The sequence below is a fragment of the Varroa destructor genome, unplaced genomic scaffold (assembly GCF_002443255.2).
Source record: "Varroa destructor unplaced genomic scaffold, Vdes_3.0 BEIS01000006.1, whole genome shotgun sequence".
Taxonomy (NCBI): Eukaryota; Metazoa; Arthropoda; class Arachnida; order Mesostigmata; family Varroidae; genus Varroa; species Varroa destructor.
In genome coordinates, this window is record NW_019211459.1 from 24,500,286 (window position 1) to 24,513,958 (window position 13,673).

At 47.0% G+C, this 13,673-nt stretch overlaps 1 protein-coding gene across 3 annotated transcripts in view; it reads right to left on the reverse strand.

The window, feature by feature from the left end:
• The window catches only part of LOC111253356 (uncharacterized), a 174,282-nt gene that overhangs the window by 40,080 nt on the left and 120,529 nt on the right, over nt 1-13,673 (reverse strand). For 2 of the 3 annotated variants that reach the window (XR_015330726.1, XM_022812624.2), the window contains exon 1: nt 5,817-8,937. The exons of the other annotated variant lie outside the window; for it this stretch is intronic. Coding sequence is in view for 1 of the 2 variants with exons in the window: in XM_022812624.2 (XP_022668359.1) it covers nt 5,817-6,840 (1,024 nt within the window). In the remaining variant the exon portion in view is untranslated. Of the gene's footprint in view, nt 1-5,816; nt 8,938-13,673 lie in introns of those variants that run through there. 3 annotated transcript variants of the gene reach the window in all.

Genomic DNA, 13,673 nt, shown 5'->3' on the forward strand with positions numbered 1-13,673 from the left:
TGTTAATCAGATGCAAGATTTGGACCAAAGAGGAAAAACGCGTCACGTTATGGTAGGTTGTTAAGGGACTTGTTGATATGATTGGACGGGTCACTGATTCAAGTATTAATCACCAAACTAGTCGTCGGAGCGACATTAGACGCGGATATTGTGTTTGATTTACCCAGATGGGCTCGTGTCTTCAGAGACATGAAGTCCTCTTACCTATAGATTTTGCCCAGTTCGCTATATGTGTTCAGCTGGAGCATGCACGGCTGACTTTACAGCGGGTGACCAGCAAAAGTTAAACACACATTTTTATTATGTTGTTTTACCGTCAGTATCGTCATAAGAGTACTTGCGCCACGTAGTGTAGTCTGATTGGCTTCACGGATTGCGAATTGACGATCTTTCCGATCAGAAGCAATCGAGAGCGTCCAAACTAAGCTTCTATATGAACGCTCAAATATGAACATGGCTTGTTATCTACTAAGACCCTAACTAGCTAACATTTATGTTGAAATTCTATGTGACACAGTAGTAATAACGACAATACCAGTGCTGAACCATAATATACCATGGAAACGTTGCCGACAAACCCCCTGGTATGCCTATTATAGATAAATAGAAAGTTCATTTCCAGTAGATCTCCGAAGCGGTTTACTGCTAGCGATATCGATTGACTATGCAGCGTCTATATAAGGAAATTCTTAATATTCTAGTGGAATATTATAGCATCGAAAAGGGGTTGTATTTTTTGTTTTTGTTTTTTTTTTTTTTCTAGCATTGAAGCGCTCCTGTTTAGGCTTTCTCATAAAGTCTTCGTTCTGCTGCAACTAGAGCCTACATTGTTGCTGTTATTAATAAGCAACAGGAGAAGCGTTACAATTGAACCGACCGTTCATCGATTATCAGTTGAATTAGTTCATGTCGCGCCAGCATCAACAATGCGTGACGGCTCTCCGGCCGCTGGTCGATTCTTATCTATCTTTGTATTAATCTACCCCTCCGTAGCAAGACCCCTGTTCCACCATGGGGTTCGCAGGAGGCTCACTAATATAAATCGTATGGCAAAACCACTCGCGTTCTGAAAATAGGACCACGGGGCGATGCCTTTCCTAACTGAACCGTTCGAAGACGACAACGAAAGTTTATTTGGTCATGTGTGCATTAATTATGAAGACGAAATAGAAAAGCACGCTATGATACATCGCCGTTAGTGTATCTAAATCAAATCTTTCAGGTAGGTTTGACGCCTAATATCCAGGTGGACACAGCATGAGAATTCAAGTATAACCTAAGCAAACAACTGTGTCATAGAATGGATAAATACCATTAACTTCTACTTAAATTAACCCACCTTTGGATGCTTGCCATAAGGTTGGGGGAACAGTTACTTTCCGACGATCCCCAAGATCAAGAAGAGGCAATGTACTTTCTACAGGTTACGAAAAAGACTTGTTATTAATCTTTAAAAAAAAAAAAAAAAAAAAAACAATAACATACTTAAAGTTCAAATAGAGTCGCCTTGATGTGAACTAAGTTTGTCAATACGGCTTGGCGTACAAGCGATCTTACTATTCCCCGTGTGTAGAATATGATAATTTCGTTTATCGTTATAGTTATTGAAGAGAATCTTTTTCGCTTAACGTCGTTCTTATCCCCAAAAATAGCTTTATAGCTTCCACTCGCAAGTGACTCTTGGGCAACCCATTCTTTTCTACGGAGCTGTCGCTGATCCGATTCCTGGGAGCGAGACGAGACTGATTCGGCCAGGGCCCGTTATGTAAGCACCAATGTGCGCTCCGATCCCCGACTCAACCTATTATCAGGTCTGCCTATCTCCGCAAGCTCCTTGTTTTTCTAGCAACGCCTCTCATGGTGACGAACGGATTGGGCCACTTGGCCATCTACTGCCGACCACCGTGGTGATTCCTTTTCAATTGCTTCTTCACATCTCGATCAATTCAAATATTATTTTTTGCTAGCACCCGATCCATCAAGCGTCGTTCGTCGACTGCCCAGTCGATTCGTTCTAGTGGACCTCGGGCTGGTTTGCACAAAATCAACACACCAATGGGGGATTTGTGTGTTACCCCAGTCCCTTTCATCCAGACTAAGTGCACTCAATGAAGAGAGGTTCTCCGCTTTCCGAAGCCGTTTGCTCCTCTTAAGAGGACTATCTCCTGGCCGCTCGGTGCACTGCTCCCAGGCCGCTATGTCCAGTACGTCCCTTTGGCCGTGGCCTATCCAGGCCGTAATTTTTTTCCTATATGGAGTGAGGAACAGTATCTCATACTTTCTCTGTTATATGATCGCCAGTAACTGGTCGTTTTCCCGATCGTCCGCTCTTGGGCTATTTACACGACTACTGCTGTAACCATTATTACTGCAGTGCTTGCCGGTCCTCCCTCATCGAACCTTTCGATGCGTACGTCTGGACCAATGTATTCGGAATAAGTTGACAAACGGCTTTAACGCAGCCGGTAAAGGTAAGGATATGTAAGGTAAAACCATGAGAGTCATGTTGCTCTAGGACACGTTACATCACTTCAACTCAGTCGACACTTCTCCATCGTCTTAGCTTTGTCCTAACACTTCTTCCCACTCGCTGTGTATCTAAGCGTACACAACTGATAGAAAAAGAAAGAAGAAGGAGCGCAGCTTATGAACTCTAATGCTGGATCGGGTCTCCGTGTATTTGGTCGGCCAGCTCCACGGGCGTTCCCTTAACTTCGGTTGGAGCCCCCTTTGCCGACTCACCGGTAGCAACACGACTTCACTAACGCTGAGGTGCGAGGATCAACCCCAGCTGAGTCTAGCCGCCTCCACCCCTCCCCCCGCTCGAGGAGTAGTACTAATTGTAGTAGTGGTGGAATTATCCCGGACGCACAGCCTGGGGCTCAGGCAACAGAAACAACGCGGTCCCTTTTTCGCCGCGAAGAGCTGCAGCCCTCAGCCGCATCGGGTGCGCGACTAGCAAAAGCAAAGTAAACGATGGGACGCAACTACCCCGAAAACGAGAGAAAAAGAGAGACTTTGCTCCTACCCAACTCTAGCTATAGAGCGGTAAGGCATTGTTGGCTGTTGTTCCTGCTGCTGATACTACTTCAGCTGGACCACTGTCGCTCACAACTAGTCCAGTGAGTCATAGCTTCAGTGGCGGACAGGTCGGTAGCAGACAGGCATCAGGCGGGCGGCTGGGTTCCACCAGCGGCGATCGAGGTACGCGTCCTCCACCTCCTCAACCTTCTCGGCCAAGCTCGGGCGCGGTTCCAGCTCTTGCTTTTGCTGCTAGTCCAACTCCATCGATGCGGTGGCGTGCTGGCTTGACGAAATCTTCTTTCGAATAGAACAGCTCGTGAAATCTGGCCAGCACTAGCACTCTTGACAAGCAGTACGGCATCGGCTTGCTGAAAGCCAGCAAGGAAGATGCGAGGTACGGAGCACCGAGCTCCAACCATTGAGCGAGCGACGGTGCGTAGAGCAGCAGCCACACAAAACGAAAGCAACAACTGCTAATATTGGCGATTGGTACGATTACATTGCCGGTGCTAGTTTTGCTGCTGCTCTTGTTGCTATCAGCAACGAACTGGTTGGGTAAAGTAGTGGATGCATATGGCAAAACAATAACGAGACCGTCGCTGCTGAATCTCCTCATTAACGAGAGTTGATAGATATTCCAAAGCGTTCTTAGCGACAACAGAGCTCCGCGTTCATCCTTGCTGTCTACGTATTGACAGGCTATCGTTCGTTACGAAGGGCACAATTCCAAGTCTGTGAAGTTGGAGACCAATGGAAGAAACTGATATTGACGATGGGCCTCCCAGACCTACCTCTCTTTTTCTTTCTCACTGCGAGGGTGTGCTGCCTAGTCACAAAAGGACAAGAGCGAAAGATGCTTTCTACACTGAAAAGTGATGGCACACGTTTCGTAGAACATAGTAACCTGTGTTAAGAAGCATAAAGCGCGCGTTTGTGACAGCATAAGGGATCGAATGAAATCGTGACATGAAAAATTGTCGATGGCAGAGCCTTCAACCGAAGGGAGGTTAATAGCAAGAACAGACAAAGGGGTGGTCTTACGTCGCGGGGACACACCCCAACTACGAGTTTGTACTTGTCTAATGCTCCAGCCAGAACTCCGACGTCAACGAGTATGCACTGAGCCAAGCGGGTAGACCCATCCGCATTCCACTATACCGTTAGTAGGGTGCGGTAAGGGGAAAACATCGCGAAGAACTGCCACATATAGGGAGGTGAGGAACACGTTACCTAGATTGTCTACGGCAAAGAAAGAAAATAATGGAAATTAACAAGAACGAGGTAAAATTTATGTTCTTAGCAGTCCTTATATAATTTTTTTGTATGACTGTTTGTATGTAACAATAGCTTGAAACAATGGACTTTAACCAATTCACCAGAGCTCGGTTAGTATTATTTTTTTGAAAGCTGCTATATTTGTTATATTGCATATACTATCATACTTCTTCGTAAACAAAGCTTTGCTGCAGTCAAAATAGAGACATCGGAAGATTTATTGCAAGATATAAATATCTTGTTTTAGAATTTCAAATAATTCGGTAGCGAAAGTACGACCACAATCTATACAGTGAGCGCGTGACAGGTACACCTTCGTTATCTATAAACAATTGGTTCCCTTTTAATTGACACAAGGTTCATGCTTGTGTTGTCTGTAGACAATCAGATATATAGAATACTGCTAGACCCCCGTACGTGACAGAATTCCCTAAGTCAACCCTAGCGGGTTGGCATACAGCGAACCAACTTTAAACATAATTAGAGATTTTGCATCAGGGATTATTTTTGCTTTGTTGGAAAATACATACATTATATATATACGCAAAATTGATAAAGGGGGTCCTTCTCTATGGTGTTTTCCAAGCGGGGACAGTCGTTATTTTTATGTAACACTTGCGTTTTGGTTCATAATTGCTCCTTCTACGCAAAACTCGTGTGCGCCTATTGGTCCAACGCGTGACCAAATAAATCAGCAAAAATGTTCAACTACCATTCCTGGTTATAGTAAAAAGCGAAAAAAAAAACCTGAATCGAGTGCCTGAGTCTGATCGTATCTGAAACCGGTTCTCGCAGCAGTCGTTTGCGACCCGTTCCGTCCATTGTGCAAATCCTACTATGAGATTACAAATTTCTTCTTCCCATGAATGGGCGATAGCCGACTGCATGAGTCGCGCACGCCACTTCACTACCTTGAGTGGATAGCCTATTTTTTTCGATGAACTTTTTTTAACCATAAAAAAAAATTGGAAAAAACTGTTGTTTGAACTCTGTCACTGATGAAGTAGCGCTAAAAACAGGTGGATCAGCTAGTGAAAAACGCCACACAGTATAAATTTAGTCAGAGGGCGTTCGATTGAAGGAATAGCACTCCCATAAATTATGAAGCGGGTCATAATTACGTACAGATTAACGTTCTGAGTAGTTGTTACTCCAGAGCTCCTACAACACGAAATAGACTAAATTTTTCAAAGGAAAGTGAAGGAAACATTCGAAAAAGGCTACTGGTAAACGCTGAAAATGCTTATATTTTTACAGGATAGCATTTTAAGATACGACTGCTTGCATTTTCACAATTTTTGTAACAAATCTGTTTTATTTTTAAAAAATTTAGCTGTTACGCCGATAGTTTATACGAATCTAACCCTGGCAAATTGCTAGACTTGAAGCTAAGTCTTCTTGTCGGTCATCTTGTCTGTTCAGCTTCCTGTAACCTATCCTATACCATAATACTATATTGAGTCTCGTTGTTTATCAGGAGCGCCATTTTCATTACTCCAAATCAACTCGACACTCACCAGAAGACATCAGCGACGTATGGTTCGAACTACTGTTGCTTTGTGAGTGGCCGTGCGGTTGCTGTTGTGGGGAAAGCCCTTGCATTTGCAGGTGACCCTGACCAGCGGATCCGAGCGGACTATGAGTACCACCCGGAGTCCCTTGGGGTCCTTGACCCCCTCCTGGAGCGCCATTTTGCTGCTGTGACTGCTGCTGCTGTTGCTGTTGTACTGATTGTGGACTCAATGGGTTAAGGCTGAGGCTACCGCTAGACGCGAGCTGCTGCTGCTGTTGTGATTGTTGCTTTTGTTGTTGTTGTTGTTGTGATTGTTGTTGCTGCTGCTGTTGTGCTTGATGTTGTTGCTGCTGTTGATTTGGTAACGTCGAAAGTATCTTGTGGTTTGATAGAAACGACTTGAGCTTCTGTAGGGAGATTACGGGAGTGCCCAGTGACGACTTAAGTTGATTGCCGCTTCCCGACCCCTCGTTCGATTGAGGTCCACCTGTAGGCGAACTGGCTCCACTGCCGATCGAGCCGTTACCATTTCCCCCAGCGTTGAGGGGGCCTTGTGATACCTGCTGTTGACTGGTGCTGACACCTCCTGAGAGCGAACTGTCCCCTCCCAGAGATGATGAAGGTGTTGGCGGTCCCCCCACCGATAAATCTGCGGTGGGATGGTCTAGACTCGGCATACCACCATTTAGCCGGAGGGGACTTAGGCCACTCACGAGATGGCTGTGCTGTTGGCCTCCTCCGACGAGACTTCCCAGTCCGAGGCTGCTCAAACTGCCCCCCAATGGACTCACTGGAGGACCTGGCGGTCCCAGACTGTGATACGCGGTATAACCGAGCTTAGAGCTATGCGAGAGTGCGGCGTGGCTACCGCCGTTACTGCTGCTGTCATTTTGACTAAACAATGATTGGGGGTGATGCAAAGGGTGCGGGGTATGTGGGGAAGGTATGCCGGTACGGTCTTGGACCACGGAGCATCCTAGGGAGCCCGCAGTCGACCCGCAAGCTTCCATGAAGCCGCAAGTCGACATTTCCCGGCTATGATTTCACTACACGCCTACAGACTGACTATTGTTGTTTCCCCTATTCCCCGAGGGGCGAAAGCCCCGATCCCCGACGCTAGTCCACTACAGCTTAGCGCTAATGATTATGAAGTGATAAGTAGACGTGGGTTGACTTGACGGAGGTGACACACTACGACAAAATGCGCACTGCTACGTCATAGATCACCAAGCATACACAAAATCGCGCACACAACAAAGAGACCCTTGACGAGGTGCATAGTTCCTAGTAAATTGCACACGCACTTCTACGGTATACGTATTGAGTAATAAGTAATTAGTCATAAAGCACAGAGCTGATTTGTTCGACCGATCGATCCTGGATGGCAGGTCAGATAGGCTCGACGGTAGATCAATCCAAAACGACAAAGGGGTGCTTGGTTCCCCTCACAACAAGCACTGCTTGTGGAATGTATGTCACGTGCAATCATGCGGTGCCTCCCTATTTTAATGCTTTTACTCTTGGTGCTTCTTTATGCCAATGAAAGAGTAATGCACAGCTGTTTTTAGCCGTTATTCCGGTTAGTGGCGTTCGCAACATTTGGGAGTTAGTCCCGACGAGTTTCACATTGCCAATACTGCTTTCCCAACAGACGGATACGAATCTCGTCACCGAACGACATGGGAATCGTTCGTCGTTATCCAATTCCGTCAACGTCTATATCATATGTTATTCCGATGATAAAATATTGCTTTGTTTCTCTCTCTGTTATAGACATTAAACGTCGACAAGCAAGCGTTATGTGGTTACATATGTACGAAGTCGTCTCTGTCGGCAACGCAGACGTACGGTACGAAAAGACAGTACAGAAAAAGCAGCTTCGGAAGCAGCCAGAGTAAAAGCGATGGTATTGGTAGCATATTGTCTTGCGCGCGAGTAGCGTCACAACAAAACACACAACTCGGCCAGACGGACAGACTCCGTTGTTAACTTACAGCAAGACCGGCTTCGGGGGCGCGGTAGTTTCCTGTGGCAACCACTGAAGTCGGGTATCAACAAGCGCACGTTTTGCGTTTTTTTTCCTCTATCGCTTCGTTAAGTTACTCCGAAACATCGTCACGCGCCCACGGCTAGCCTTACGCGGCTAGTAGTTTCCACATTGCCGTCTTTACTGTTGTTAATGCTGCTTCTGACGCCCAACATCGAATAATAGTACAGCCTACTCATAAATAAATGGACACGGAACTCCAGCCATAGAGATAGGGTTTACTCTAGAATCTGTGACAGGGCACACTGGTGTCACAATTAGGGGTATGTCATCCCTCTCCAAGCTGCGATACGACAGTGACTGTAAAATATGCTTCGAATTGTTTTGGAACTACGTTGCTGGCTTTTTTCCTGTCGTGCTTGTTCTTCCTGTGCTTCTCTCCAACTCACTATTTGTCTGTTCTCCTTCACCTACCTAACACACGTCAAGTCACGCCAGACACGATGATTTGCGTGCAAGCCACGTTATCGTTCTAACCATGATGACTGCTGTTATGATACACTCCACACACTCACGATGTTATTGTTTCAATAATTCAATAAACCTACGCACATGGCTATCGTCGTTGACGTTTTCGAATACACCCGGTGTCCTGACACACCGGCGGTCGACTAACTCTAAGTCTGGTGGTTAGATGAGCATGCTGCATTTTTCGTAGATGTCTGTTCGCACCTAGCAGCTATTGTCGTCATGCTATTGGCGGCAATCGACAGCGTCCAGCTGAAGATATTCACAGTTTTACGTATCTTGATGCACTTGTCTTTAACTGGACCCGTATCGTTCAGTCGTCTCTGCCGACTCTCGATTTCTCATCAAAGGAAAAGCTAGTAGCCCACACGTCGCTGACCATCTATTTGTTCGGCAGCAGGTTCGCTCGTTTGTTCGATAGGCGCAGGTACCGTGCAGGCCTGTGTTGCTGCTGACGGCAGCGAGTGGCGGTAGGCCGTGCTGGTCTTACTGTTGGCAGAGGTGGCGTTGGAGACTCAGGCTCAGAACGCGCGGCTCGGAGCAAACGACCTCCTCACGTTGGCCATTGTGCGTGTGAGCGAGCCGAACGAGAAGCAAAAAACAACAAAAAAGACTCTCTCTACAACACACGCTACTCTTCACTATAGGCAAAAATGCATCTCTCCCAGTAAGCTAGCTCCGCCCCCAGCGGCGCTGCTGCGGGCCGGAGTCTCTCTCCCTCTCCACCAGCCGAGCACCGTCCCTCCCAGGCACCCAGACAGGCACTCAGACACCCCGCTATCAGGCAAGCAACGAAGTAGCCCGGCGCTCAGCAAACCACAGAGGCACGGAGTCAGACATACAAACACACGATACACACACAGACAGCAGACAACCGAATGCCGTCGTTTCTATTGCTGTGTCTAGTGCATAGCCCTGCCTGGCCGCCCCAGTCAATTCTGACCGCTATCTTCTTCTCCGTAACCAACTGCCGCCTGATGCTGATTACAAGACGCCAGTAGCGAAACAGTTGTTGTGACTGTACGCGCGCGCGACCCCTTTCCTCAGAGAGATTACCGTTACAGCACTGGTTAAAGCGTCCTAGGCAGCTTTGCAGCCCGGCTGAATGTTGCAGCCGACGGCGTAACATATGGAGTATGGTAACTTTTACTAGTTGAATCTGTTTGTCAGCTTGATTTAGCTGCGGTAGAGGTTCCGTTTTTTTTTCACATAATATTTATGTGTGTTATTGTCTTACAGTCGTCCTACAGCTGTCCTGCTCCAACATAGCCATCCATTTGTGTTAGATTCGCCATCGTTTGCCTACACGCTTATTTGGGTTGGCTATATGACCAGCGCCATCACCCGTCAGCCCTTGCAGCAGCAGCCTCTGCAGCGGCCCGTTTCACCGCCCCGTGCGCCGGAGCTTGCGTTCGCTGTAGGCGGCAGTAGCAGCCGCGGCCGTCCTGGCGTTCTCTGGCCGATCAACCAACCAACAGGCAGCTCGCTGCCGGCTTGGCTTGGCCTACCAGGGCCTACCCTGGCCTACACTAACCTCGATCATCGCAAGAGTCGGCAGGAACCGGGCTAGCCATCGGGGTGGAGGCCCACTACTCGCACCTCTGCCAGCAGGGCGTTTTCACTATATGGTGAGCGACGGCTCTGTATTCACTGGAACGTAGTGAGAGCCCGTCACTAAAGTTACCGGTGCGATGCTGTATAGTGCTCTTCTTCCTACTTTACTCTGTCTGCTTTTGCAACTTGCGTCTTGTGTTGTACGACTTTTGCTCGGCCTGCCATTGCCGGCACCGCCGGGAGGGTGAGGCCTGTGTCTAACGGAAGGCCAAAAAACGCGCCAAAAACCGCTTGCGTGCCAAGGCCCGTACTCCTAAGCGGAACCAGCGATCAAGAGGAGCCGATTCCCACAAGTGCTCTCACTCTCTCCTTTTCCTCCTCTTTTGTTCCCTTGTGCTCAGCCGGACCTTCAGCGGGCTACCAGTCGAAGATTCATGAGCTTCTTATTGGTCGATACCTTATGACGTAACGCGGCCATAACGAAGGTGAAACGTTGAATGGACGAGACAAGTTAACAGCAAAGGCATGTTGCAGCACTTAATGAGAAAGAGTAGTCTAGTCCTGAGTGGCGCGTACTACTTACGACACACTGCGGGATGTAATATGTCACGAAATAAGTCGGAGATTGCCTTTAGCAGGAAGACGAGCAGTTCTTTTGAAGTTGTTCTCGCCGGAAAGTTTGTCGGTCGCGTAAACTACCGTAAAGGCCGTATGTTAACAGTGAAGCAGCGTCAACAACGAGCAAAGGAACAATCGCAAAAGTCCGTTATGTTTTTAAGTGTGTGTCACATTCAGATTAGGGCCAGATAAAAAATGCAAATCAGGAATGACGTCTTTCTAATTTAACTCCATGTTGTTGCTACGCTCATTTATGGCTTGTCGTCTACAACAGAAGTAGTCAACGACAGTATGAAAAGATAAGATTGTGCCTAATAGGACAGCTCGGTTAACTATTGTTGTTTTCATTGTGCGCACACCAGACCGAGCAAAAGCAAGTTACAAACTTGGACTGGAAATAGCTGCGAAGTAACGTCTAGATCGAAGAAGACAAATGTGAAGAGTTAAACACATTGAGGAAACTTCCGCTGTTGCCAGCTGTGTCAAAATGAAGCATATCTGGAGCGACAGCAATAACAAAAACAACAACAAAAATACATGGCGGAATTGGTGTAAAGGTGCCGACGTGAACCGCATTTTCTTTACAAACTCTGGTGCCAAATTTAGCCGAACTAATTGCCTATCCCCCCCATACTCGATTCAATATAAATCTACCGTAAATGGTTTTCAGCAACGGCGCAAATCTTTGGCCATCAAGATGACTCCAACCGCTCAAGTATTCCCAAGCGATGTACAGGCTTTATCAGGCACCAGCTCACAGTACGAGTAGTCATAACTTTTCTTTGTCCTACTGATAAGCCAATGGCATGTTGCAGTAGGAGCTTTTGCATTGTAATGTACAAGTATGGGTTAGCTGGCGGGTGGGGGGGCGGAGGCTTTTTTGGCATCGATCGTTCGCCCCGGAGGCAATCAACGTGTGCCGCTCATTCTGAGGGGAAGAGCACGGGATGGAACGATATACAGGCGGGGTTGGCCAACTGGTAGACAGGCGTTTTACCGGCAAGCCTAGTCGGCCAGCGATCGCTGGAACAGCAGCAGTAGCTACGATTCGGCGGTGGCACTGCTTGCTGCTGCTGCTGTTGCCGCCGCCGCCGCCTCTTCTATCCTCGTCGTTGGCAATTAAGACAGACGAGAGGCTTCTCGCGGGGTCCTAGCAGGCGGCAACATGCAAAAGCAGGCTTCTGTGTGTGCCCTGGCGGATCCTGGCCTGGGGTTGCTCTGGTGCCTACTAGCCGGGAAAGGGTTGCAGCGAGTGAGCTCCTGCTCCAGCAGGCCTACAAAGCTTATAACAGCCGCCACACAACACACAGTCAGTTGGGCCTTCAACGACTAGGAGTAGGTGAACGGCAGTTTTGGCGACGAGTAATATACACAGACAGCCGGGCACAAGCAGACAAAACCTCATACAGACTTTTACACATGGGGCGCCTCAACGAGGAACGACTCCTTGCCTACGCCACCACCAGGCCACGCCTACTTTCGAGACGGCATCAACTCAGCCCTATTTGGTGTCCTCTTTTCCCCCACCCGGATTTCCCTGGCACGCTCACATCTAGCCCTTCCAGACCCCAATCTGCCCCACCAAGCCCTACCGCCACCATCTCCCAGCGCCTGCACTGCCCCCCTGCGGATGCATGGAAATCCTCATCCAGGCAACGGGGAATGCATCCCTCAAAGCCTTCCTGCCGACCCCCGCTGCCGTTTGCCTCAGGTCCGTCCGTAAAGCCGAAGAAGGCGCGCTTCAACGAGGCCAACAGAAGCAGCGGTGACGCAAGGGTTTAGTCCCACGGCAAAGTTGCTGTGACTATGCCCTGAAAACGTTACGATATATGTAAACCAAAGGGTAGACGAAGGGACGAACGACTAGACATCCAAGACAAACAGAAGACCAACAAAATTCATCACGTCTGGGTATCTCTATTAAGCGTTAGTATCGAGCATCGCGCAGAGTATTGGACGTCTTATGCATAGCACAGCTATTAAATATAGTTAAAATAGGTTCGCTTAGAGGGCTACAAATACGCTATAGGCCTACGCCTACGTCTAGTAGGTCTGGTAGAATGGAAAAATTCGACCTTACATTTTAATGATAATAAGCTTTGTTGAATATAAGGTATCCGTCGACACAGGCTGAAAATAACAAGGAACGATTGCTAGTACAGAAGGAATCAGACGTTCATCTAATTAGTAATCGATTCAAAGATCAATGTTTCAGATTTTTGGATAATGAGGTAATTACTGAATTAAGAGCTTTGCTTACGAAAAATGTAATGATTGGGAAGGCTTGAAGCGATCTATGGTATCAATATCATTATTGTTTTTTGATATCCAGCCATGCTAAGCAATCTGTAGCCAACTGATTGTTAAGAATATTTCGTTGGTCCTGAAAAATGAGTATATATTCTCTATTCTAGTTCAATATAGTATATTCATCCATTGGAGCCAAGGGGAACAGAGCAAAACGAAGCACGAGTTCATAGAGTCCTCTTATTTTAACTAGAACGTAAAAGCTACAACTTTCAGGAATTCTGTGTTGACATACAGGAAGACTTAATCGATTTCGCTCGGTTGCCATAGCGTCCGGAGGGGCAGTGAGGTTTTCCTTTTTCAAAAATACTACGTATGTTTAAAATTGACAATTCATTGTCACCTTAAAATGGACCGCCAGAAGAATGACTTCTTTTACAGTTCGAATTACTCATTCAGTAAAGATGCGTCTTCAATAAGCATACACAATTTAGAAATCTTCGATTTGGTTATGCCGAAATGGCTAAATGTGCACATTTATTACAACAGATTGCGTCTTTATTATAGATAGATAACAAAAAAAAAAAAACGTCAAAATCCAAAATCGTTTAATATTAGCATTATGATGTGGAGCTGAAGAAAATGTGTTGGCTGGTGTGGGTATCATAGGGCCGTCTCCAATCTAGATACGGGTAGCGCCATCAGCGGCAGATTTGCGCATTAATTCTAGCCCGCTTTAGGCTACAAGACGAGATCACTTGCTCGGCTAATTAGATAATAAATGCGACAGGTAAATATTTAAACAAATATCACCGATTGAGCGAATGACGTCTTCGGGGACACCAGAAAAGTTATTAGACTGTTTCTATTCAACGGAAATAGCAGCAACTGACAAATGACGGAATCAGTCAGCTGGAGAAATACAAT